Here is a 27,950-nt window from a genome sequence, read left to right as displayed (position 1 = left end):
GCCCATACTCTGTCCTTATGATGTCTAATACTCTGGTCACGTATGAAGTTTATGTTTGAGTAGTATAACTTGTTGGTAGAAGCCTAATCAGTGGCCAGCTTGCTCTCCAGATTTCCCAGCAGTTACTAAGCAGGCTGATCTTTCTAAGGAATTTCTCCTTTTGGGTTTACTGAACCCTGTGGCTCCAGGCTGCACTCTTTCTGATTCTCCTGCATCTAGCCTGTTATCTACCCAAGGTAATGGAGAAAGCTATAGGGTTCAGATTCGAACACAGGGCTTGATTCCAAATCCTATCAATGTTTTCTTCTTTTCTTTTGCTAGGCTCTTAGCCAACAAGGCCCTGATCGTTTCCCCTGAGCCCTGATCTCCCAATGTTTTCCATCATCTCATTCGTTGCCCCTAAGTTCTCTTCACCCCCACACATGAGGAGCCTCCTTAGTTTTCTTACTCCACTGTTCTAAAGACTGCCTATCAGTTTCCCAGATGGTCTTGCTTCACCTCCTGGGTGCCCCTTCCATACACATCAATCCCCACTCACACACTAGCCTCCCCCTGCCTTTGCCCACTGGGTCCACACACTGGCCAAATTTGAGAGTGTTCAACACCATGTGCTTCCTTTCCCTGGGAACTCTTTTCACCTCATCAAAGCTCAGAGAACTGAAAACATCTGCCCTTTCAGTTAGTGTCATTCAGACTCAGGCCCTAGGAATCAGAGCCTAGGAGAAGGAGAATCATCCAAGGGGGTGAAAGTAGAAAAATCCAAAGAAATCAATTGCTGCTACTGCACCTCTGGGGCATACTGAGCCAGAGAGAGCCAGGAAAAGATGTAGCAAGTAGAGTAGGAAGACAACAGGACAAAGATGATTAAACTCTGGAAGATTCAAAACGAAGGAAAAAATTATGATTATGATAAAAGTGAGAAAACCTTCACTCAATGCTCAAATGTTATTGTACATCAGATAATTCACACTAAACAGAAGCCTAATAAGTACAATGAATGTGGGAAAGCCTTAAAGCAGGACTGAAACCTTACTATACATAAGTGCAGACATACCAGAAAAGTCTTATACATGCAGCTAATGTGGGAAAATCATTACTATATAGATACAGACAAATGTGGGTGTATATGTGTGTGTACACACACACACATACACACACACACACACACTCACATTTTGTTAAGCAACTGAGGATTGCATACTAGAGAGAAAAGCCTTATAAAAGCAATGAACATAGTAGACATTTTCCCTCCAAAGGTTCACTTGATCCTGTATCAGAGCAAACAGATTGACAAGAAGCCTTCTAAGTACAGTGAATGTGAGAAAGTTTTCATGGACAGCTCAATCCTTGTTGTCTAACAAGGATTCCTACTGGAAAGAAGTCTTATAAAGGGAACAAACTGAGGACCTAAATTTTCACACCAAAGTAACAAAGAATCCAATATCAAATGGACTGGAGAGAAGCCTTTGAAACAAATTATGGGGAAACCTTCATTGAGATGTCAGCCCTTGTTAAACACCAGAGAATAGGTACGGAAGGAAGCTTTATAAATGTGCTGAAAGTAGAAATGTTTTCACACTCACACAAAAAAGGTCCCATTGGATCCAAATCAGGGAACAGATAACAGAAAACAACCACAGAAATGTAATGACTAGTAACTCTTTTACTCAAAGTTCAATCCTTGATAAATACCAGAGGATTCATACTAGAAAGAAGTCATATAAGTATAAAGAACATGAAAAGCATTCATTAAAAAGACTGTCAAGCAATGGAGTAAGAGCAGTGCAGAGAAGTTTCATGACTGGGGTGAAGCCTTCTGTTCCAATTCAAACATTATAAAACATCAGAAATGAATGAACAAAACAGCATTTACTAAAAGCCCTTGACCTATGAGTTGGGTATCCAAACAGAACACCAGGGCAGTCCTTCCACAGGCAAAAGAGCTGAGCTGCAGGGAGGCTGGAAAGGTCCAGGAGACCTAAGGGTCCAGTTAGCTATAAGGCCAATGGCAAGGCCCAGGAGACCTTAGCAATACTCTCAGTGTCTGCTCTATAGAGGCTGCCCCTCACCATTAGGTTCATTCAGAGTACAGTGGTATAGACAGAGGTTCAGGGTCTGGCCAAGAGAGGGTGAGGGTGCATCAGCAGAGAAGCTGAAGAAGGATTTAGGGGTGGGGGAAGGGAAACTGGGTCCTGGTGGGCACCTGCAGTCCTCCAGGCTTGTGAATGGTGTCTAGGACTGTTTGCCAGTGGAGGGAGCAAGAAGAACCAGGAAAAATCTAGAACATATCTCAAAACTTCCTCACATGATACAAACTTAATAAAACATCAAAGGTTTCATAATCAAGAAAAAAACCAGCCACTTCTTACTCCAACTAAAAATGTATGTATTTATATCTTCCTGCAATTTCTTGATCCATTTTGTAATTCATTTCATTTAATGAAGAATTCAAAATATTCACTTGCAATCAACAAATGTAGTTTGGCTTCTGACATTTTCTTTGTTCCTGGACTCAAAAACTCCATTTTTTGATCACAATCTTTTTATCATTCCATTTTTCCTTGTCTGATAAGCCCTATTCCTATCTTTCATCCTCACAATTACTTCCCATCAAGAAAGGTGTCTGGAAGGGCTTGGCTCTTCTTCAATGGGACAAGAGATCTGATGAGCTGGAACTATGGAGAGAGAATATTCTAGTTGTGAGAATAACTCATGAAGCCTCTGCAAAGGCTAGAAGGGAAGAAGGAAAATGTGACTGACAGTGAAAAGTAAGGAGGCCATTTTGGCAATAACACAGACCGTGGCAGGAAGTGTAAAGTGAGTCTAGAAAGTCTGGCAGGAATCAGAATGTTATGGATTCTAATGTCAGATCAAGGAATATTTTTATTCATCCTAAAGGCAATAGAGAGTCAATGGACTTTCTTGGAGAGAGAGGCATGGTCAGGAGCTTTAGAAATATCCATTTGAAGGCTACATGGAAGACAAATTTGAGAAGAGATGGATTAGATACAGTGAGATCAATTAAAAGGCTTATTGAAATAGTTCAAGTGAAAGAGGAGGGAGATTTGACCTAGGCTGACTATGATCTGAAAAAAGGAGACATGGGAAAGATGCTGAGGAGTTAGAATGTACCACAGGAAACAAGGGATTGGACGAGTAGGATGAGTAAGAATAAGAAACTAAGATGGACCAAGGTTGGAAATGTAGGAGAGACTAGAAGGTCGATGATGCCCTCTGGGGACACACGAAAATTATATAAAGGGGTGGATATAAGAAAAAAGACGAGTTCAGCTTTGGACAAGCTGAGTTTAAGAAGCCTACGATGTATAAGGTCCAAAAGGCACTAAGACTAGAGCTCAGAAGTAAGACAAGGTTGGATAGAGAGATCTGTGAGTCATCAAGACACAGATGATAGTAGACTCTTTGTGTAGTCAAGGTCACTAGGAGAGAGTGTAGAGAAGGAAAAGAACAGGGCCCAGAACAGAACGCTTGAGGAAAATGTGCACAGGGGACAGAACATAAATTAAAATCTACATGTGATTGCAAAGAATTGGAAATTGAGGGGATGCTCATCAATTGGGGAAAGGTTGAACAAACTGTGGCACTGATTAGGATGGAGTACTACTGTGCTATATAAAATGATAATGGCACTGGTTTCAGAGAAACACGGTAAGACCTCTATGAACTGAGGCAAAATGTAGTGAGAAGAGCCCAGGAGATCACGTACACAGTAACAGCAATGTTGTAATGATGATCAACTGTGAAACACTTGGCTACTCTGATCAGTAACAATGATCCAAGACAATTCCAAAGGTTCATGATGGAAAAATGTTATCCAACTCCAGAGAGAAAACTGATGGACTCTGAGTGGAATCTGAAGTATAATTTTCTAGCTTTTTTTTTTTTTGCTAATATGGAAATATGTCTTGCAGGATTTCACATGTATAACTGATACACTGACTTCAGTGGGTGGGGAAAAGGTGGGAAGAAGGGAGAGACTCTGGTACTCAAAATTCAAAAAGAAAAGATCATCAAAAAAAAATAAATAAAATGATGATTAAAAAAATCTAGTAAATAAAGTGAGAAGTTACACTGGTAGAATGACAATCAGAAGACAACCCAGGTGAGAAAGGTATGCAGGTGGAGAAGGTGGTCAGTGGTGTCAAAGACTACAGAGATTCATTAGAGCAAGGACTAGGCGAAGGATTTGGAATTTGTCAAAATCTTTGATCATCCTTAGAAAGCAGTTTCAGGGTATCTGGGCAGTGCCTAGCAGATAGCACAGTGGACAATAAAGCACCTGCCCTGGAGCCTGGTGGACCTGAGTTCAAATTCAACCTTAGGCACTTACTGGCTATGCAAAGCTGGGAACCCTAACTATCTAAAAAAAAAAAAAAAAATTCAGCTAAGTGATGTGGATGGAAACCAGATAGCAAGTAATTAAGAAATGACAAGGATTGCCAGTCCTACAAGAGTAGGTCTAAAGTAAGCTCAGGGAGAGGAAGCATGAGCAACAGACGACCTGTGTCCCCAGCTCTGACAGCAACTGCCAAGGCACTTTATGAAAAGCATGATACCTCCACTGAGCATTATGGCCCACAATTAAGACACAAGCAAGGCTGTTCTTAGAGCAGCTAGGTGGCACAGGGGATAGAATTCTGGGCCTGGAGTTAGGAAGACATGAGTTCAAATCCAGCCTCAGCCATTTACTAGCTGTGTGACCCTGGGCAAGTCACTTCGTCCTGTTTGCCTCAGTTTCCTCAACCATAAAATGAGCTGGAAAAGTAAATGGCAAACCACTCCAGTATTTTTGTCAAGAAAACCCCAAGTCCTAAGCCTGATCTACTGGTGATTCAATTTCTAAATGCAGAAGATTTAAAGTCCAAAAATTTAAAGCAAAATCTAAATATAGGAGTGAAAGAAAAGATAACAGGACCAGGCAAAAACAGTCAAGATGACAAAGCTGGAAAAATCCTAGAAAAGCTTTCAGTAAAAGACAACAGCAAATAGGGAAAAATGTGAAAGCAGACACCAGAAGAAGAGATCAAGGCAGAAACCCAAGTGGGAAGAAATCATCTGGGCCCCACAATCTTTCCTTCTTTTTTTTAACCTTTCCTTTTGTTTGGTTTTCTGTGTATCACCAGGGACATCATATAAAGAAATGAATTCCAATATTCTGTTGGTTTTCCCAAATGTTTGTCCTTTTACAGACGGCAGCAAATCCATCCCATTCAGGAAAATGCATTGCGCTAACTCTCCTTTCCAAAGAGGAATCACTTACAATCCATCCAAAAGTGAATAAAATATTTGAAAGCTAGAAAAAAAAAGCAAGAGGGATGTCAGAAAGTAGAGGCAAAGCGCACAGAATGTAACTATTTTGCAAACTACTGTATTTCTATATTCGCACTCACTCTGGGCACGTAAGTACCACCCAATGCCACCCAGCCCACGAGAAAGCAAACTTTTAACACTTACTACTTCCATCCTCATCACTGAGCACACTGGCTGGCACACAGTAGTTACTTAGAAAATGTTTGTTGGTTTACCTTACTTCATGGGAAAAAGTTTCCAGGAAGCAACAGAGCCTTGATTACGTGGAAGACTTGGACATGTTCGCTGGCAACAGAAAAGATCAACAGCTAAGGAGAGGGGGTTCGGAGCCTCATGGGGGTCAGTCTCCACTCACCTGTAGCCCATAGTTTTGTCATTCTCTCCTTTCTTGAGCATTTCTGTCACATAACTTCCCAAGGTCATCATTTCCTTTCTGAGCTCTAGATTCAGCAGAGTTCCTCCAGTCTTAACCCACCCAGGCAGGACACTCAGGACACACCCCAAACAGTGATTCACAGACTATCTGCTTCCTATGACCCTCCGTCAACTCACGTTTAAGCAAAAGAAACAGGAAAATAGAGAAAAACAAGTCAACCCAAAGGACAAAAAGACGTATAAATGATTCCTGCTGAGGCAGAGCCCACGGTGGGTCATCTAGGAAGGGTCCTGGAAGACAAAGCTCCAGAAGAAGAGAGAACAAGATCCTGACTTAAAGAAGACTGCATGGTGAGGCAACGACCTCTTAAAGGACTTTCTCCCACTTAAATGGTTTTAGGGAAGGGGAAGGGAGTGAGCATTTATACAGAGTCTATAATGAGCCAGGTACTTTACAAGCATTATCTCATTTGATCCTCAAAACCACCTTAGGATGCAGATGCTCTTACCATCTCCATTGTGTAACTGAGGTAAATACTCAAGTCTCCCCGAGTCCAGGGGCAGCTCGGTGACTCAGTGGATAGCATGCTGGGCCTGGAATCAGGAAAACTCCCCTTCCTGAGTTCAAATCAGGCTCAGACACTTACTGGCTGTGTGACCCTGGGCAAGTCATTTAATCCTGTTGACCTCAGTTTCCTCAACTGTAAAATGAACAGGAAATGGCAAACTGCTCTAGTATCTTTACCAAGAAAACCCCAAATGGAATCAGGAGAATCAAATGCAACTGAAAAACAAATGAACAAGAAACTTCTTGAGTCCAGTCTGTTTCTAGGGCTTTTACTGGACAATCCTAACCTTGGGGATGCAAGAACATGGCCCAGAAGGAAAAAAAATCTCAAACACATAACAAAAGTCATACCAAAATGCAAAAAGCTACATAATGGGCCCTTAAGATGTAACTATAGGAGAATGAAGGACATTTTATTCCAGGCTTCACTTCCCCCCTTCTTAAGGAATCAATCCTGGATCTAAGTGGTCCCTGCAATTCAGAGTGGGTCTCTTCATGCCTATATACACATTATAGTGAGTGGGAGCAGCACCTGCAACATCAGGCCTGCCTACGCCAAAGAGAACCCACTCTACACAGGCAGGGATCCTCATCAAGGCACAGCGTCCCACAGAGGCAAGGTGTAAATAGATTTCCACCTCATGTATGTAGCTTGACAGGGGTGATATGAAGTGTCTCCCTATACCACTACCTAACGTGCTCCTGGCCACCAAACAGGACTTGAACCTCCCTAGGAACTCTGGGGGAGAGGGGGGATGTCAGGGAGAGCAGGGAAGGAAGGGATAAAGGCCAAATCTCTGCCTCATTAGAAGCTAGCTCTTACACTGGCTGATGAGCTTTGCCTCTGGGACATCAACCATGACTTCCCTATGCTCTCATTTCATTTGATTTAATCATATCATATGACAACTATTACATCAGCAAAAATGCCCAAACTGTTATTTACCACCTCCCAGCTCCATTGCTTTAACTGAACCTCTGCCAGAACTTCAACTACCACCACATCTCACTCATTCTCATCATGCCCCCCATGACATCATCCCATGACACACTAGTTATACCGCCTTCATGGCACCTCCCAGCCCTCTAAATAAACGGCTGTTCCTATCACGAGAGCAAACAAAGGCTGACCAGAGCCAGGGCTGCCCCCATCTGCTTCTGAAGGTTGTGGTGTTGTTTACAATCTTCAGATTTTATAGAGCTGATCCACCTTGATTTCTGCTAGGCTGATCTGCATCCACATAGGGGAAGAACTTACAAAACATTCTCCCCTTTGGATTTCTGCCATGAGATCTGCATCGATCATACAGAGCTTGGAAATCAGGTTAGATGGAACTCCCTATGCCAGTACCAGTCTAGGGATTTCTTACCATGTTCCCAAATGTTTTCATAGGAAGCAGTCCAGGGAAGATCCTATCAATGAGTTGATGCTGACAACCCTGAGAGTCTGTAGGAAATGAAAGGGTAAGTCTATCAGATTCAAAGAGGCCTTGAAGAGTAATCAAGGAAACAGATTTGTTACCATTCCAGACAGCGACTGAACTCTGTCCTTTACTCAGCACTGAAATTTCTGGAGTCCAGATCCCCTACCCATTGACTAGGGATGAAGTGAGATCTAGGGTGTATAACTAGTGATGTCTTTAGGGGAGAGGGGCATAACTTACAGGTGCTGCTACGGGAGCAAGATGAGGATGACTGAGGTGTAGTGGTTGAAGTCATGGCACAGTCCCAAGTTGATGGGGGGGGGGGGGGGGGAACGGCACATTATGGATAACAATTTGGGCATTTTGGGTGATGTAACAGGAGGTCTGTCATGTGACAGGATGATTTAAGTCAAGTGATGCTACAGTAGCATTGCCTGTCATTGGCTCCCTACCGCCTTTAGGATAAATAATAACATGCCTTGCTTTGGCATTAGAATCCATCACACTCTGGCTCCTACCAACCTTCCAGACTAATTTCACATTACTCCCCATCCCATATTCTACATTCCAGTCAAAACGGTGTATTTGTTGCTCCCCCACCAATCATAATTCGTATCTTGTCTCCTAGCCTTTGCTGTCCCCCATGACTACAATGTTCTATCCCCACAGATGCAACTCATTCAATCTCTTGCTCCATTGAAGACTCAGCTGAGGAAGCGTCATCTCCTTCAAGAGAATTATCCTGATGGAAAGTAACCATAAGGATGAAAGATAGGAACAGGAGTCATCGGACAAAAGTGGAATGAGTATGATCGGAAAATGAAATTCTGGTGCCCATGACCATGGAAGGCTAAGACTGACTTCATTCTCTCCAAGCAATATCAATAAGAAATTATCAGAAATCAAACTGAATTTATTAATTACAACAAAAGTGAATGCTTTGAAGTCCTTCATTAAATGAAAATGAGTTAAACAATGCATCAAGAAATTACAGGAAAAACACAGGTGGTTAGACTAAGTCTGAAATGGCTAGTTTTTCCTGGATTATAAATCTTCTGATATTGGGTAAAGTTTGTACAGCCTGGACCCAATTACTACAAATAATGAATCCCATGAAGTGATCTCATGATTTAAATATGTACTTCAGATTTCCACAGGAATCAACTCCACATTTTATATAGTTGGGAATTCAAATAGTATTAATCTGAATACATGCACCTACTTCACAAGATTCATTAATTGCACTAACTGGTATACACTAGGGACCATCTAGCTATACTGTGTGAGAAAACTTTCAAATATTTATTAATTTCTGTGAACTTATACAAGTATGATTCCTTTTATTCTTTTTCCTCCCTCTACTGGCAAGAAGTATCAGACCTCATCCTGTAGTTGCTGGAGGACCCCAGTGGGAACTGGAGCCCACCAGGACCAAGTTTTCCCCTTCCCCACACACTTTGCTGCTGATGCCCTCCATCCTCAGCCTCTCCCAGACAGACTCAGAATTTCTACCTCCAACCACCCCCTCCAAAGAAAACCCAGACTGCCCTCTCCACTGACCCTTAGATCCCTTTTCCCAATTCTAGTAATGGTGAGTAACCTCTATTAGGCAGAAGTACTCTTTAGCCTTGCCACCATCCATATAACTAGACCCATAGGACCTCTGGGCCTTTCCAATCCCACTGCAGCTCAACATGCACTGTCTTCCTCAATTAGAGGATGAACTCCTTGAGAGAAGGGACCATCTTGTAATTTTATTTGCTACCTAGCACTTAGTCAGGGGCTAGGCACCTGGGGAACTTAAGTGCTTTTTCATTCATTCCTATCTGAAGTTCTATAATATTTGAACTAGTAGAGAAGTTTTGCTACACACATTATATTTAAAGCTTCTCTACAGCATGGGTCAAGCTGATGCTTAGTAGAGTATGAAGAGTTACTTAAATCTTTCCCTAATTCATTGCATTATAAGGTTATTTTCCATTAGGAATCCTCTAATGGTTATGACCCAAGGTCTTGCCACATTTGTCACATTTACAGTTTCTTTTTACGATGTGCATTAAGAGCCCAACTCTAAATATTTTCATTACAGTGATAAGCTGTCCATACAGTATGAATTCTCTGATAGACAATAAGGCTTAAATTGTGAACGAATGCTGACATTCATACATTTATACATCCTCTCTAGTACATATCCTCTGATGGAGGACCAAGGGGTACTTTTGAATGAATGCTTCCCTCTTGTTCATTACATTTATAAAGCACAACCACTCTGCTGCTGAAGCAAGTCTGAGTTTTTAGTGAAGGCATTCCCACATTCTTTCTAAGTCTTCTTTCCAGCATGTACCTTTTGATGTCTGATCAGGGGGCCCTTTCTAGTGAAGGCTTTCCCACACTCATCACATTTATAAGGTTTCTCTCCAGTATGAGTTCTCTGGTGCTTTACAAGGGTTGATCTTTGAGTGAAAGCACTCCCACATTCATTACATTTATGTGGCTTCTCTCCAGTATGGATCCTCTGATGTAGGATCAAGTGGGACTTCTGATTGAAGGCCTTCCCACATTCATCACACTTATAAGGTTTCTCTCCAGTATGAATCCTCTGGTGCTTAACAAGGATTGAGGTGTCAATGAAGGCTTTCCCACATTCCTTACATTCATAAGGCTTCTCACCAGTATGCATCCTCTGGTGTAGGATGAGGTTGAACTTTCGAGTGAAGGCTTTCCTACAGTCCTTACATTCATAAGGCTTTTCACCAGCATGAATTCTCTTGTGCTTAGCAAGAGCAGAGCTCTCAGCGAAGGCTCTCCCACATTCATTACATGGGTACGGCTTCTCTCCAGCATGGATGATCTGATGTAGTGCCAGGTGGGACTTCTGAGTGAATGCTTTCCTACATTCCTTACAGACATAAGGCTTTTCTCCAGTATGAATCCTCTGGTGCTTAACAAGGGAAGAGCTCTCGATGAAGGCTTTCCCACAGTCCTTGCAGATATATGGCTTCTCTCCAGTATGAATTCTCTGATGCTTAACAAAGTCTGAACTTTCAATGAATGCTTTTCCACATTCTTGACATTTGTAAGGCTTCTGCCCAGTATGAGTCCTCTTGTGCCTATGAAATTCAGAGTTAGAAATAAAGGCTTTCTCACATTCATTACATTTGTAAGGAGTCTCTCCAGTATGAATCCTCTGGTGCTTAACAAGGTCTGACACCTGTCTGAAGGCTTTTCCACATTTACTACACATGTAAGGTTTCTCTCCAGTATGAATCCTCTGGTGTCGAGTTAGTCCTGAATTTTTCGTGAATGCTTGCCCGCAGTCATGACATGTATAAGGTTTCGCATCAGCCTGGATTTTCTGCTCTTCAGTGAGGTTTGAGCACTGACTGAAGGTTTTCCCATATTCACTATGTTCATCACTTTTAGCTCCAGTGTGACTCTTCAGAGGTTTAGTTAACTGCCTCACCTCCCTCTCTTCATTTATTTGCTCCCTCCTTTTCTGGCTCTTACTATCTATACCTTCCCCCAAAGTGGAGTAGCAAAAGTCAGCCACTCCAGGTCTTTCAACTTTCACCACTGGGGAAGATTCTTCTCCTGGAATATTCTCTTTTGGAGTTGATTTTGTGGTCTCAGTCCTAGGTTCCAAGTCTGAAAGACATATAAAACATATATGGAACATATAAAGTATAAATGTCCCCATTTCTCAGCCTTGAGAAAGGACACTGGGAATGAGGAAATGAAAGTGAAAAAGGCTACTCAGTAGAAGGAAGCACACTATTGAATATTAAACATCTCCTTTTTGATTTTTCTAAAAAATATTATTTCTTAATATTTCATCGGGTCTAAAACTCTTTTCCAGACTTCTCTGTTTCAAAGTGTGTAGAAGGCCAAGAACAAAAAGCTCTTCTTAGGGAAATGGAAATAGGATGTTTATCTCTTGTCATGTTAAAATCACTGCCTTAATGATTAGAGAGACACACAAACCAAAACAACTCTGAGGTTACCATATCACACCTATCAGAACGGCTAACATGACAAAACAGGAAGATGATAAATGCTGGAGAAGATGTGGGACAGTTGGAACACTACTTCATTGTTGGTGGAGCTGTGAGGTGATCCAACCATTCTGGAGAGCAATTTGGAACTATGCCCAAAGGGCTACAAAAATACACATACCATTTGACCCAGCAATATTGCTTCTAGGGCTGTATCCCAAAGAAATCATAAAAATGGGGAAAAGACCCACATGTACAAAAATATTTATAGCAGCTATTTTTGGGGTGACCAAAAACTGGAAATTGAGGAGATGCCCATCAACTGGGGAATGGCTGAACAAGTTGCGGTATATACTATTGTACTATAAGAAATGATAAACAGAAGGACTTCAGAAAAACCTGGGAAGACTTATATGAACTGATGCTGAGTGAAGTGAGCAGAATCAGGAGAACATTATACACAGTGACAACCACAGTGTGCAAGGACTGCTTTTGATAGCCTTAGCCCTTTACAGTAATGCAAGGACCTAAAATATTTCCAAAGGACTCATAACATGAAATGTCATCCACATCCAGAGAAAGAACTATGGAGTCAGAACACAGAATGAAGCAATTTTCTCCTTTGTTATGTTTTATTTTGTTTTTCCTTATGATTTCCCCCACTCATTTTAATTCTTCTATACAACATGACTAATGACTAATGACAACATGAAAATGTGTTTAATAGGAATGTATGTATAGAACCCATATAAGATTGCATGCCATCTTGGGGAGGGAAAAGGAGGGGAAGAAAATTTAGAACTTATGGAAGTGATTGTTGAAAACTGAAAACAAATTAATAAATTGGGGGGGGGGCATCATTGCTTTAATGTCCTAGGGTCTGCTAAACTGGAATACATAAATTACTTGCTGAGACCATACTCCACAATATATTCTAAATTGATACATGATCTTAATTATAAAAAGATTAAAAGCAGATCATATACTTTTCACAGCTATGGAGAGATATACATGCGGTTATAAGAAAAATACAAGAGAACTGCAAGTTAAACACCATATTTAAAAATGCTCCAAATAATAATAAAAATATGAAAAATAATAAAAATTCTGTTCTTCATCTACACTGTTTCCTCCAGTCCCTTAATCCCTAGATCTTTTCCAGCTCTAGCTATGCTCTCCTCCTTTCCCTAACCTGACCCCTTCCTGCACTAGTCACTTTTCTCTTCTCCCAAGTCTCTGTTTCCCTTATAGGGTCACCCAGTTTGCCCAGTCACGCCTCAGCCTTGGATCACTCATACCATCTGTTGCCTTTACCCCTACACAGGCTGATGAATGAACTTAAAAAAACACCATGCGATCATTCTGACTGGATCCACTCCAGTTTGTTACACGACTTGAACTGGGCTCTCACTGCTGCTCAGCAATTGTACTCTGGCTCCCTTATCAATGGACTCTCTCCCACCGTCCACAGCAGCTCTTCCAGACCTTTTCATCTGTCCCCTCCCTCCACCCTCTCAGATGAGTACCTGCCTCTATTTTACTGAAAACTGAAACCATTCACTGTGAGGTCCCTCTTTTCTCCTCCTCCTCATCTCACATCACCCAGCAGTCTTCCTTCACCCTGAGTGACATGAAGAGGTGACCCTTCTCCTGGCCAAAACAAACCCTCTCCATCCACACATGATTCCATTCTATCCTGTCTTCTCTAGTATACCGCCTACTCTATCATCCCCACTCTCCAACTCAACTTCGATCTCTATTATTTATAGACATATCCCATGTTTCCTCATCCTTAAAAAGCCCTCAGGTAATCCATCCATCTTTTATCTCTTCTGCCTTCTCCTTAAGAAAGCCATCCACAATAGGGGGCTCCACCACTTTCCCTCCTCTCCTTCTCCTAACTCTTCACAGTCTGGTCCTAACCTCATCATTCAACTGAAACCTGTCTTCAAGGTTACTAATGATCTCTTAACTACCATACTACTCTCAACCTTCCTCATTCTTTGCAGCCTTTTCTCATTAAGTTTTCAGGACACTCTTTCCTATCTGAATGTTCCTTCTCAGTCTCCTTTGCCGGACCTTCACTTAGGTCATGCTTGCTAACTGCAAGTATCCTACCAGCTTGTCCTGGGCCTATTTCTCTTCTTCCTCTATACTATTTCACTGGTGAATCTCATCAGCTCCCATGGACTCATTTACCGTCTTTATGCCAAAGAATCTCAACCCTACTTATCCAGCCCTATCCTTTCTCCTGAGTTCTGGTCTTAAATCTCTATACACATACTGGATGTCTAAAAATGGATGTCCCATAGACATCAAATTCAAAATATCCTAAACTGAACTCATTGACTTTCTCTCCAAATCTCCCTTCTTCCTAACTTCCCTATTACTGTCAAGGGTATACTAACCTCCCAGTCACCCAGGCTGGTGACCTAGAGGTCATCCTTGACCCCTCACTCCCTCTCACCCCTCCCATACCCAATCTATTGCCAAGGCCTGTCCATTTTAACCTTGTAACATCTCTCCCCTATACCCCTATCTTTCCTCTGAGACATGCCTCACCCAAGTACAAACCCTCATCACCTCATGGCTGTCCTGCTGCAACAGCCTGCTGATTGACTGATGTCTCAAGTGCCTACCCGCTGCAGTCCATCCTCCATTCAACAGTCAAACCAGTCTTTCTAAAGCCCAAGTCTGACTATGTCATGCCTATCTCCCTTTCAATAAATTGTGGTTATCACCTCCAGGAGTAAATATAAAATATAAAATCCTGCTTGGCATTCCGAGTCCTTTATCACCCCGCCCCCCTCTCCAGGTACTCTGTGAGCCAGTGACAAAGGTCTCCCTCCACGCATTTCCACTGAGCATCCCCACATCTGGAATGCCCTGTTTCTTCCAACTCCCAGTTAAAACCCCACCTTCTACAGAAAGATTTTCACCATTCCCCTTCTTCTCACGCCTTCCATCTGCTGATCATTTCACATTTATCCTGTATGCTGCTTGTTTGTACATGGTTCTTAGCATGTTTTCTTCCCTATCAGGACTGTTAGCTCCTTGACAGCAAGGACTCTTTTTTTAACCTTTCTCTGTATCCCAAGCATTTAGTGTGCTGCCTGGCACACAGCAGGTACTTAATAAGCATTCACTGATTGAAATAATTTGAAATTGTGCAAATAAAGTGACTGAAATGTCCATATCCTCTGGCCCACAGACTCTATCACTCGGTTTATACTCCAGTGTCACTACTGGTAGGAAGGTCCCACAGTCATTAAAATATTTAGAGGAGTACTTTTTGTGATAGCAAAGAATTAGAAACAAGGTAGCCCACGACAGAGATGGCAAAATAAATTGTAGAATATGAAAGAATCAACAAGGAGAATAAAAGTTGCTATCTAGGTAGCATCTGTGTCCCAGGCACTTGGCTAAACACTTTCCAAATATCTCCTGCGAGCCTCACAACCCCCCTACAGTTGAAGAAGCTGAGGCCAGCAGAGATTAGATGACTTGCCCAGGGTCACACAGCTATTAAGTGTCTGAGGCACAATGTGAACTCAGGTCTTCCTGACTCCAGGCCTACACGCTGCACCACCTATTTGCTATTTAGCAAATATGATGAATGCAGAAAAATATGGAACGATCTCCATAAAATGATGCAGAGAGGAATAAGCAGTGCTTAAACAAACCCTACTACCAAAATAAATAAATAAATTAAGGCTGTGAGCTACAAAAAGTCACCAAGAATAAGTCTGTGTCAAATCAAAACTGACCTTCCCCCCCTGAGCAGAGGCGGGAGAGCCACTGGTGAGGCACAGCACACGTTTTCAGACTTTTTCTGTGTCAATCAGTTTTGCGGATTTTTTTCCTTTTTCTTTTGTTCTATAAAAACTGTCATATGTTCTCCAGGAGTTGGAGACTTATTGAGAGTTATCATGATGTTAAAAAAAAGACATCAATAAAAACTTAAAAAGTAAATAAAACCATTGCTTTCCCCATCCCCTAAAGATGTATGACTCACCTAGATATAGGGTCCTCTTCTCCATTCAGAAGGGATTAAGGTATTGATCACAGAGGAGGTCCCCTGCACTATTCCAGGAGAACACTGGCAGGGGCAGTATTCAAGAAAGGGCCTGAATAGTGACTACTGTTCTAGAATGTTAACACAAAATGGTATTTTAACATGTTACAACATTTTTCTTGTTCAAGATTCCTCTGTTTTCTCAAGTCATCTGGGGACATGTAAAACAGTAAAGGATTACTACTGCTCTGCAACAGCTACCTGGTGCTGGCCAAACTCGATTATAACTAAAAGAAAACAATCACTAGAGAGATGCAAATCAAAACAACTCTGAGGAATCACATCACACCTATCAGATTAGCCAACATGACAAAACAGGAAGATGATAAATACTGGAGGTGGAAGAGTTAGAACACTAATTCATTGTTGGTGGAGCTGTGAGCTGATCCAACCATTCTGGAGAGCAATTGGAAACTATGCCCAAAGGGCTACCAAAATGTGCATACCCTTTGACCCAGCAATATCGCTTCTGGGACTCTATCCCAAAGAGATCATAGAAATGGGAAAGGGTCCCACATGAACAAAAATATTTATAGCAGCTCTCTTTGTGGTGGTCAAAAACTTGGAATCAAAGGGATGCCCATCAATTGGGGAATGGATGAACAAGTTGTAGTATATGAATGTAACGGAATACTATTGTGCTATGAGAAACGATAAACAGGAAGACTTTAGAGAAGCCTGGAAAGACTTATATGAACTGATACTGAGTAAAACGAGCAGAACCAGGAGAACATTGTACACAGCAACAACCACAGTGTGCAAGAAATTTTTCTGGTAGACTTAGTATTTCATTGAAATACATGGACTTAAAAAATTTTCAGTGGACTCTTACGGCAAAATTCCTTCCACATCCAGAGAAAGAACCATGGAATTGGATCACAGATAGAAACAGACCATTTTCTTTTGTTCTATGTTTTGTTTTATGGTTTCTCCCATTCATTTTAATTCTTCTATGCAACATGCATTTAATAGGAATGTACATGTAGAACCTATATAAGATTGTACACTGTCTCAGGGAGGGAGTGGGGAGGGAAGGGGAAATGAGGGGGAGGGAGGGGAAGAAAAATCTAAGATATATGGAAGTGATTGTCGAACACTGAAAACAAATAAAATAATTCAATTTAAAAAAAGACTAAAAAAAAAAAGAGAGAAAATAATCACAAGCCCTCCAGAGCCAGGACAGATGTGGGATTTCTCAAACTCTTAGAGTGAGGTACTATTTTGTTTGTTTGAGAACAGAGCAGAGCATACCTGCCTAGCTGACTCCTGATGAGGCTTCCAGAATCTGACCTTATAAGAGGAAAGCCAAGTCTTTTAAACGTGAGAAGAGGTTGTTATGCATGGCGAGTACTATCTTGTCATCACCTCATGCAGTGTAAAGGATAAAGGAACAGGCTTTAGACTATGCACAAGAAGCCTCTTCTAAATAGCAAGCCTTGGGAACGCTAACAGAATGACCACACAAAATTCCAAAGGACCTTGATGAGCATGATGCCCTTCCCCCACAGAGAGGATGAACTCAGAGGGCAGAGCAAACACACCCTTCCTGCACACAGTCAACACAGGAATTTGCTTTGCTTGATTATACATGTTTGTAACAGGGGTCTTCTTTTTCTTGCTTTCTCAACAGGAGGTGGGAGGAGAAGGCAAATTATTATTTGAAAATAAAATAAAACTTACTCCATAATACATTCTAAACAGACACATGACCTCAATATAAAAGACCATATTTAAAAAAAAAAGAAAAAGAAAAACAGAAGAGAAACCGATCATGTACCTCTGAGCTGTAGGTAAGAGAAGTATTCTTAACCTAACAAGAGACACAGGCAATCACAAAAGCTACAACAGATAGCTTTGATTACCTGAAACTGAAAAGCTTCAGCAAAGACAATATTAATGAATCAAGGATAAGGAAAGTGGCTGAATGGGGAAAAAAATCTTTGTATCAAATGTCTTTGATAAAGGTTTGGCATTCAAGACATATAAACAATTGATACATACATACCTACTTACATATATGAAACTAATGGCCATAACCTTGTCAGCCTCAGACAGGCTAAATCTGGAGAGAGGTCTCAGATTCATCAAGTGGGACGTCTACCCCAAGTATGTGAAGACTTTCCCCAGCAGAATGGGCAGATGAGAACAATTTGCTCCAACAGCCACAAAGGCAGCTGAAACCCTTGGAGTCCAGTCAGACATCAAAGACACCAAGGTCATCCAGTGCACCCCCAGCCATCCCCAGCCATCCTGATTTCTGTCCTGCCACTGGACTTCAATGACTCTAGAAGATGGAGTGAGGCCAAAGACTCGAGGCAAATCTGCCTCACTTCAATCCAACTCACATGCAAGTCAAGATATCACCCATGACATCACTGGTCCTCTTCAAAAAGGAAGGACAAACATCAACCAATGGTCAAAGGATATGAATAAACAGTTCTCAAAATGTAAAGTATTCAAAACTACATGAAAACAAATCTCTAATAACAAATGCAAATCAAAACAACTCTGAGGTTTCCAAAAATGAAGATAGCAAGAGTCAAGGTTGGAGGGGGGGTAAGAATGGTGGAATGAGATGGCTTTGAAGTTTGTTTATAAAGCACAGATATTATCTATATGATAAACTGTCCAGGACACTATCTCTTCTACATCTGATTGCCTGGCCTGCCTGTCACCATTTACTAAAATGGAAACCTCCTCCCACTACTCTCCCCTCTTTCCCTGGGAAGGTGAAGTATTAAGACAGGGAGTTATATCTAGAACCCTTTGGGGGGGTTCTCTAAGAACAAGAGAATTTTGTGGAAAGAGAGAATTGCCTTCCCTTCATCTCATCAGCTGATGGGACTCTAAAAGGCTACCAGTCTCAAGGACTCTGAAATCTATCTATGTATGCTCCAGACCTTTCTCCCTGCATACTCCCAGGAGGCAGTCTGCAACAGAGGCAGTTAAGTGGTGCAGGGGACAGAAAACTGTGCTGGAAAAGGGAGACCTGAGTTCAAATCAGTCTCACTAGCTTATTAGTTACTGATCCTGGCTAAGTCACTTAATCTTTGTTGGCCTAGACTTCTTCGGGATAATTACAGCAGCTAGCTAGGTGGCACAGTGGATAGAGTGCCAGACCTGGAGTCAGGAATATCTGACACTTCCTAGTTGTGTGAGTCTGGGCAAGTCACTTAACCCTATTTACCTCAGCTTCCTCATCTGTAAAATGAGGTGGAGAAGGAAATGGCAAACCCTTCCAGTATCTTCACCAGAAGATGCCTTTGTGTGCAGAGGTGTCCGTACAACATCAATGGAAAGATGTCCTAGTTTTCTAGGAGAAAATAAATGGAACTCAACTAAGGGTACAAAGAATGGACTCTGTATCCCGCTGACATCTGTCATTTCTCCTAGTTATATTATATATAGCAGCTCCATGCATGACACTCCCAAAGAGACAGCTGTCCCAGAGTGATGACAGCTGCTGTTAGAGAAATAGCTCTGACTTGATGGTAGGAAGGCTGTGAAGGACACACTCCTTGCAATAACTAGGGAGGCAAACTGCCCAGTCCAGAAAGGTCAATCACGAAGCACAGAATATAGTCATTTGGCTAGACAAGTGGACTTGGAGAAAATCTGAGCAGAGAGTGCATGTTTCTTTCTAAAAACTTAGCAGAAATGTGGAACAGGAAGTGTTACAAACTCCCCTCTTTAAGTCTGTACCTTTGAAGTTTTCCAAAATATGATATATCTATTACCACCGGGGTGGGGGAGCATGCAGGGAAGGCTGCAGGAGAGTGCTGGGAGCGGTACATAGGTAGACAGAAGACAGAAACTATTAAAACAAAAACCCAAACAGGGTCAGAGTCAGATACAACTGAAACAACTTACCACCGCTGCCACCTCACAAGGTTGTCTTCTCAAATAAGATGTTTGTAAATGGCTTAGCATGGTGCCTAGCACTTGATGAGTGCTCATTTCCTCCCTACTGCACATCTGAGTTTCAGCTCTCTTGAGCCAATGAAACTCCCCACCCTCCGGCCACGTGTGCATCCCATTCTGCTCCCTGTGGCTAGGAGGGCTCAGTGATTCTCCCTCAATTTTACTTCCATCTTTTCCCCATGCTGCCCATCTCCCAATGGAAACTCTTCAAAGGCAGCAGAAGAAACATCTCGGGGAAAGTGAACCTCTCACGCCAGCCTTCCTGAGCTAGGGGACCCCATCTGCCTCCTCCATATTCCCACATGGGATGAAGGGGCCCTAGTTGGTCCTGGAGGATGAGAACAGGATAAGGTGGGTCAAGAGGAAGAGGAAGAGATGAGCTGTCACTGGGCTCTATTTGCTGAGATACAAGCTAGAGGCCAACCTGACCTGGGGGCAGAGCCTGAGTCACATATCAGAGGGATGCCCCTAACCCAGCACACTAGTGACAAGAGGGAAGCATGTGCTGTTAGTGCATGGTAGAGGCTGCCAGCCCAGGGCCTCCTAAAGAAAGGATCTGCTATGAACAGAGAGGGGGTTGTACTTGGAACAAGAGGATATGGGTTCAAATTCTTGGCCTCAGTCACCTAACCTGTGAATAATGGGATTGGACCACAGAACTTTTTCAGCCCCTTCCAACTCTATCATGTGATCATGTGAAGAGAGGGGGAGGCAGCCAGGCCCTCTTTGAGGGAGAAGATGACAGTGAGACAGAGAGGAAGCAAAGCCCAGGCACCCTCTACTGGTGGAGGAGGGTATAGCCCCAGTAGAGACCAAAGGGGACAGAAGAGACTAAAGAAAAGGCAAAGAAAGAATGGGAACAAGGAGCTTGAGAAGGATCTGGGTCAGGGTCTGTGAGGGGTGACAGATGCCAAGCTGTGCCTCACTCAATGGGAGAGACAATGGGTACATCTCACAAACATCCACATCAGGAAAATCCAAAAAAGCCACACTGGAGCTGCAGGCTCCAAAGAGACAGAAGGAAATGCAGTCCAAGAATGAGAGACAGTGTACTGTACGGGGACCAGCAGGAAGGCCAGTCTGGCTTGACCAAAGTAGGCACAAAGGTGATAATCGGTCAGTAAGACTGGAAAGGTAGGTCAAGGACGGCATGTGAAAGATTTTACATGCCAAACGGGGACCAGAGTCAATCCCAGGGGAAATAAGAAGTCACTGTAATTTGTGGGATCAGGAGTGACAGACCTGAACGTTAGTCCAGGAGAGAGGCAAAGAGGGCCTGAAGTGTGATGATGGGGACCTGGTATATGTAGAAAAAAGGACAAAAACAAGACATGTCATGAAAATTAAAAAGACATGATTTGGCAAAAAACCTGGTGATATGGGGTGAACAAGGAGTTGAACAAGATACCGAGGCTGGAAAGCTGGGTGACTGGGTGGATGGCAGTGCCCACCATAGAGACAGGGAAGAGCAGGAGAAGATTTGGGGGGAGGAAGGCAGAGCACTGCTTTGGCCACAGACAATCTGAGATGGCCGTCACCCAGTCTGAAATGTTAACAGGCAGCTGCTGACAGGAGACTGGGGCTCAGGAGGTCAGGCTTTGTTTTTCTTGTCTCCATAGCATCTCTACATCACCTTCCCTCCACTCACAAGAGCCACCAAGCTAGTTTAAACATCATTAGCTCAACCCAGAATAGAAAGTCACATCACTACATAGTCAAGTACAGTTACCCCTATTACTGTTAGGATCCACTAGAGTAATGTTTGGTATGTAAAGGCCTTAGCCAACGTGCTCCTTTCCTACCTTTCATCTGGTTTCTTCCCAAGGCAGTACAATCACTGATACAGCATACTATGCCATAAACAATACTATACAACCTAAGAGTGTGGCACAGTGCACACAGGGCCAGCCTTAAGAGCAGGACGTCTTTGGCCTATTTATCTCATTAACCTCTTCAGCCCCTAAAACCTAAGAATGCCAGCAACACAGGAGTGTACATGTCTGATTCAATGGAGTGGGCAATACACATCAGTGGATCAAGGTTCCCTCACTGAGCAAATAACTGGCCTGGGCAAATAACATGTAAAAAACACCTCCAGTGTGTGGCATCATACGGTACAGAATATACATATACACAGAGTACAATGATTTCTATTTCATCACCATGAGCATTTCCTTCACCAGCATGATCGTGACCCCTCTGTGACTCAGCAGACAGTCCTCCTAAGGACAGTTGTGGCTAAAAACTTCATCGTCTATGGTTCTCTAGTGAGAAGGAGGCTGGGCTAGTCTACAGATCACAAACATACAGGTCATCGCTCAAAGCCTTTCTGCATTGATTCTACTGGACACCTACGGATGGAGAAGTAAAGCTACCTGCCCAGATGTCACAGTGAAATCACTTTCTTTTACTTTCTGCCTCAGTCTACAATCCAGCCCTATGACCCTTGTTGAGGTTCTATCTTCCACCTCCAGGAAGTGCACCCTGGCAAACCCTGAAGCTTGAGGTGCTCTCCCCACTCATTTCAGCCCCGGAATCTCTGTAAGACTCAGCTGACAGGCCACCTTCTAGAGGAGGTCTTTCCCAATTCCCCTCCTACTCCCTTCCCCATAGAGAATGTTCACCTTCCACTCTGTAACATGAATCCTGGACCTACCAACGCCCATTAGAATGCAATTTCCTGGAGAGCAGGAGCTAGTTCTGCCTTTCTATGCACTTCCAGTGCCTGGACAATAACAAATGCTTGCTGACTGACTGACAGATTGCAGACAGACCAGTAGAATAAGTACAGTAAGAAGAGAAATGAATGCTGCACAATTCTAACACCCAGGCTGGGCCACAGGGAAGAAAGGCACCATCAGGGGAGGGGGAGCCGGGGGCACATAACTGACTCCATTTTATCCTGTATTTGCTAGTATGCTTTGTTTTCACCTGACTGATGCCTCTTGGACTTGTAATCAACAGCCTCCTTTGGCACCTCTCTTCCTTCCACTATTAAAAAAAAAAAAGCCATAGGTATTTGACGAGTTCCTGGGGTCATCCCTTCTCTTTAACTCATCTAATCGGGCAGTTCAGTCATTTTCAGTCATGTCTGACTCTCCATGAGCCCACTGGGGGTTTTCTAGGCAGAGATACTGGAGTGGTTTGGTAATTTCCTTCTCCAGTTTATTTTACAAATGAGGAGACTGAGGCAAACAGGGCTAAGTGACTTGCCCAGGATTACCCAGGTAGGAAGCATCTGAGACCAGATTTGAACTCAGAAGATGAGTCTTCCTGACCCCAGGCCCAGTGCTCTCTATCCGATGTACCACCATTTACTTTTTAAATACTTTTACTGCCTCGGTGTCCTATCAGATCTTATCCAAAGGTACTTTGTAAGAAATTTCCCTTTTGTTCTGCTCTCTGGGTCATGTAGCTCAGGAGGAGAGAAATGATATGTGTCACCTGCGGAACTGAGACCCCCATGTTCATCAACACTTAGTGATGGTGCATGTGGCTCTTTTGAGTGGATAAAGCACAGTGTCTACCTATATCCTGTACTGGCATATTTGTGCAGTGGCCACTAAGGATGCAGAAAATTCTCACAACAGTCACTACCCTCCTTCTTTGCAAAGGCAGGGATCCATGGGTATGAAAGGCAGCAGAGAACATCAGAATCTTTCAATAGTTTGTCATTTTGGCTGATCTCTTACCATTTTCCCTCAGTTCTCTTTGAGGGGAGGGGGGAATTCATCAGGGAACTGTACATTGTGCAAAAGCTAAAGATATTGATAAAATTAATTTTTTTTTAAAAACAAAGAGTTATGGAAATTCCATAACAAACGGGCCAGAGGCCCTCTCAGGTGTCTCCTATAAACCTTCTACAACCTGTGCTAACATGTCTCCCCAAGTACAGAGAGGGCCCCAAATACCCAGTCTTTCCTTCTGGCCCTAGGTCTACCACAAGGGTCCATCATTCTGCTCCTGCCCCCTAACTGCAGTCACACGCACCATCACTAACCAAGCAGTAACAGTTCAGTAAAACTGTGCAGAAAAAGAAAATGAACATTGAGTGCCAAACCCATCTGAGCAACCTGGGTCCCCTCTCTGCTGCCCCAGGGAAAGAATGGAGAGGAGTGGGGAGGGGTGAGGGGGTGGAGAGAGAGTTCATGGTTCTCAGAGCTTCATTTCTACTTATTTTCTAAAGAAAAGCAGTGGGTGAACCAGGAAATCAAAATCTGCTCCTTTTAAATGTGTTCTTGCTGGGCTGCCATTACCCTGGGCTCCAGTTTCCCTGGTTAGGTTCCAGACTAGAGTGACTTGTGAAATCAGCCCCTCTGAGAATGAAGCCACTCAACCATTTAACAAACAAATGAAGGTACCTGGGAGAAAGGCAATGGACTCAAGGCCCCTACCTAGGGAAGAACATTAAGAGAAACGAGACCAAAGCTCAGCTCCCATGTGCTAATAGTATTCAGTCTATTCATAATATTTCATCTCAGTGATCAGTTTTGTTGGCTTATAATTGGGCAAAATTATTTTAAATAATTTCCTTTATTTCCTCTTTATTTGTTCTGAATTTTTCTTTATTTCATTTTTGATTCTGGTAGTTTTCATTTTCCTCTGCTTTTCTGATCATATTAGCTAATATTTTGTACTTTGTTAGTTTTTTAGCTCCTAGTTTTATTTATCAGTTCAGTTGAAGTTTTGTTATTTGTTGTTTTAATTTTATCTCTACTGGGATTTCACAACTTCTCTTTTTTGTGTTTGGTTGGGTTTTTGATTTGTTGCCATAAAGAAGCCTATTCATTGAATGGGTGAATCTCACTCAAAGTGAGAATGTGATAAGACTTAGCCTGAAAGGGCCAGGGTCTCCCAGGGCATCCTGGGCCATCTCCAGCCATCCTGATGAGTATCAGGCCACTGGACCCAGATGACTCAGGAGAAGAAAGTGAGGCTGGTGACCTCGCACAGCCCTCCCCCCCTCAAATCAAAGTCAACCGCAAGTCATGATGTCATGGTCCTCACACGAAAATAAGGAAGAACCTAGTGCGTGCAGAGCCCGTGCCCAATGGGTAATAGCAGCAGCTAACATTTAAAGTGGGTATTTCAAGGTTTGCAAAGCGCTTTACAAACATTATCTCCTTCTGCTCTCACACGGGGGGGGGGGATCGCTACTAGCACCCCCATTTTAGAGAGGAGGCTGAGGCTGAGAGCGGGCCAGCTGGGCCTTAGGATGCTGAATAACGGATGCTCAGATCTCCTGCCTCCGGGTCCAGTCAGAGCCCAAGCCCGGCCCTCTCCAGGGATCCAGGGGTCCCAGCCCATCCCCGCTGGCCAAACTGCGCGCTGGCACCCTGCGGTTCCGAGGATGGCACAAAGACCCGGGACTCCACCAGCCACCTCCCGCATCCAGCCTGGTGACTGACAGCCCCCCGCCCCCGGCTCGGGGCCCGGCGGGGTGTCTGACCCTGCCCAGGGCCCGGGGCCCGGGGTCCGGGGCTCGCCTCCAGGAGCGCTCGGACAAAGCCCCGCCCCCACCCCCGCAGGCCAGGCCAGGCCAGGCCAGGGGCGCCCGGCTGAGGCCGAGCTGCACGACCCTCCCCGTCCTGCTCCGGGCCGAGCAGCCCCTACGGACGAGCCGCCACCGCCAACAGCCTGCAGCCCCAGAGATGACAGCGCCCGGGCCCAGGCGGGGCCTCCATCCACCGCCCCCGAGTCCAGGAGGTGCCTCTGACGACGGCGCCCGCGGCCACTCCCGAGGACCCGGATGAAAGCCCTCCCCACCCCCGACCTCGGCACGGTCCAACGGTTCGGCGTCCAACACAGAAACAGCGTTACGGAAGGCTCATTACCCTCTGCGCTGCCGTCGCCGCTGCCCAAGGCCGCAGGGGGTCCGTCCATCCGCCCGGCCGAGGAAGGTAACGGCCACCGATGCCGCTCTGACGCAGGGACCGAAGGCAACCGTTTTTCACTCAGTGACACCACTTCCGCCGGGCCAGGGGGCGGGGCGGGGGAGCATGCGCATCGCTCCTCGGAAACCGTTTCCGGTCCAACCCCTAAGCTACTAGAGGCCCTTTTTGATTGGCCGCGGAGCCGGAAGTGGGGCGTCTCCCAGAAGGAAGCGTCGGCTTCGGAACGGCCTTGGGGCAAGTTGCTTTCGGCGGAGCGGGGACGTTCCCTGAGCTCCTGCAGGCTGGCGCTCGGCCTGGCTGGGCTCGCTCCCTCGCCGGAGACTCGCTCTCAGGCCTCGGAGGCACAGCCGCGGGGGCCCCAGGAGGGCGGCCTTCCCCTAAGCTCGGGGCCCCGCCCAGACCTCTGACGTCCCGGGACGGTGGCCTGTCAGGACCGGGGAGAAGACCGCCCAGCCCCGCTGGGCTGGACTAGACCCCGAGGCTTCCCCTGGAGGGGCGTCCACGAGCCCGGGGGGTCGGGCTGGAGTCAGGGAGACTGCCCCCTCGGGATGCAGGACCCCTGAGTGGCACAGAGGGCGCTTCCTTGCCCAGGAATTCCCTGGCTGACCCCCCCACCATCCTGCTCCAGGCTTCCTTCGAGGCTCTGCTAAAACCCCACCTTCTGCAGGATACCTGTCCCAGTCCCACTTACCTTCCCTTGGAGAATACCTCCCGCCCCCCTCCCACCACCACCGATTTATGCAGTGCAGAACTCCCCTATTAAACTTGTGCTACCTAGCTCGAGTACCTGGCACTTAATTTTATTAATTTAAAAATAAATTTGAAATTAATTTACATAATTTAAATTGTAAAAAAAAAAATGTATAAGGCATACAATAAATGCTAGTTGATTTACCAACGAGTATCAGCTGGGATTTATTGGATGTTTCATTTTCAGGCCTGAACTTTAGAAAAAATCGTTTTGGTAGCTGTGGGTAGCATGGACTGGAGCTCTAAGACCAGAAGAGTGACTGGGAGGCTACTGTAAGTCTACAGGAGAGGTTATAAGGGTTAGAGGGAATTGGAAAGGAGAGAAAAGGTGGAGGGATGAGAAAACACCACAGAGCAGGTGGGAGAGATGTAGAGGCAGAAGGGACAAGACTTGGCACCAGTTGGGGGATACAGATGTTCAGTGAGACTGAAGAACCCGAGAGAACACTGAGGTTGAGAAGGGGGTGACCCGGAGAATAGTGGTGTTTAGCCAGAGGCTTTAAAATGGGGGGGAGCATATCAGGAAGGAGGATTTTGGACAATGGGAAAACCTTCAGTAACCAACTCAGTGTATTACTCATAGAGGGAATTTTAGGCTTCTTAGAAGAGATTGCTAGAGAAAAATACCTATGCTAGAGAGTGAATGAGTAGATAAATTTTGTAATAGCTGGGGATAACAAATACAAAAGCAGAATAATCCCTATCCTCCAAGACTCAATAGTCTAATGGGGGAGACAACCCAAGAAGGGGATGAGCTATCTGGAATTGGAGGGTCCCAAGGAAGGTGAGTAGAGCATTGACAAGCCCTTTCCAGTAATGCCAGTATTGATTTGATTTTAGTTCTAAATGGCTTAGTCATGGGTAAAAAAAGTCGCTGGGGTAGCATGTGAAGCATGGCTAGATTCAGTTCAATGTGGTGGGCCATGGAAGGATCTCACTAATCAAGGCAGCACCGGCCCCTAGGCTCAGATTTTCAGAGCTGAGAAGATTCAGTACCCCAGCACATTAGTCCTGTTAGAAACAGGGTTCCAGGATCACTTTTCTACCACAGTCCTGTCAGATGAGGAAGAGGAGGGCAGGAGGAGGGCTCCTCCTTGAGCCAAGAGTTCACTAATAATCTTGGAAGGGAGAAACACAGAAGAAATTTGATTACTATTTCCTTGTCTTCCCTCACTCCTAACCACAAACTTCTCCCTCACTAGACTCATGCATGTTCCTACTAGATGGGGAACCTGTAGCTTCAGCTTTCATCATCTTTGATACAAGCTGTGCCAATAATGCCTGAGAACAAAAATAACTGTTCCCTGGAATGTGAAAGGTAGAAAGGCTCTCTGTCTCTCTTTGTCTTTCCCTCCCTGCCATCCTCTGCCCCTTCCCTCCCCCACTTCCCCAGAGGTAGCCTCTTCAAGTGCAAAGGAACGTGAAAGCCCAGAATTTTGTTTCTTAGTCTAAGCTTCCTGGAGGGTGGAAGAGGATCAGGAATATCTGCTGCAAATGAAGGCAGGTGAGGGGCTTGCCATCCGACTGTATCCAAGCCCCTGTCCTGCAGCAGCTCATGGTGTCCACTCAACCCTACCCCGTGCCAACCCCCAGAATTCCAAGGGCTGGATAGGGAATATG

General features: G+C 44.3%; 1 protein-coding gene across 2 annotated transcripts in view; it reads right to left on the bottom strand.

Moving 5' to 3' along the window:
• Positions 1-25,637, bottom strand: part of LOC140503784 (uncharacterized) — a 125,380-nt gene extending 99,743 nt beyond the window's left edge. Inside the window, exon 1 of one of the 2 annotated variants that reach the window (XM_072608058.1) lies at positions 25,521-25,637. In XM_072608058.1, coding sequence (XP_072464159.1) covers positions 25,521-25,569 — 49 coding nt within the window. In that variant the 5' untranslated portion in view covers positions 25,570-25,637. The remainder of the gene's footprint in view (positions 1-25,520) is intronic. The other variant, XM_072608060.1, reaches the window with a different exon arrangement.
• Between the last annotated feature and the right edge of the window lie 2,313 nt (positions 25,638-27,950).

The sequence above is a fragment of the Notamacropus eugenii genome, chromosome 5, assembly GCF_028372415.1.
Source record: "Notamacropus eugenii isolate mMacEug1 chromosome 5, mMacEug1.pri_v2, whole genome shotgun sequence".
NCBI lineage: Eukaryota > Metazoa > Chordata > Mammalia > Diprotodontia > Macropodidae > Notamacropus > Notamacropus eugenii.
Note: the sequence above shows the minus strand (reverse complement) of the source record. Positions and strands in the feature narration are given on the sequence as shown.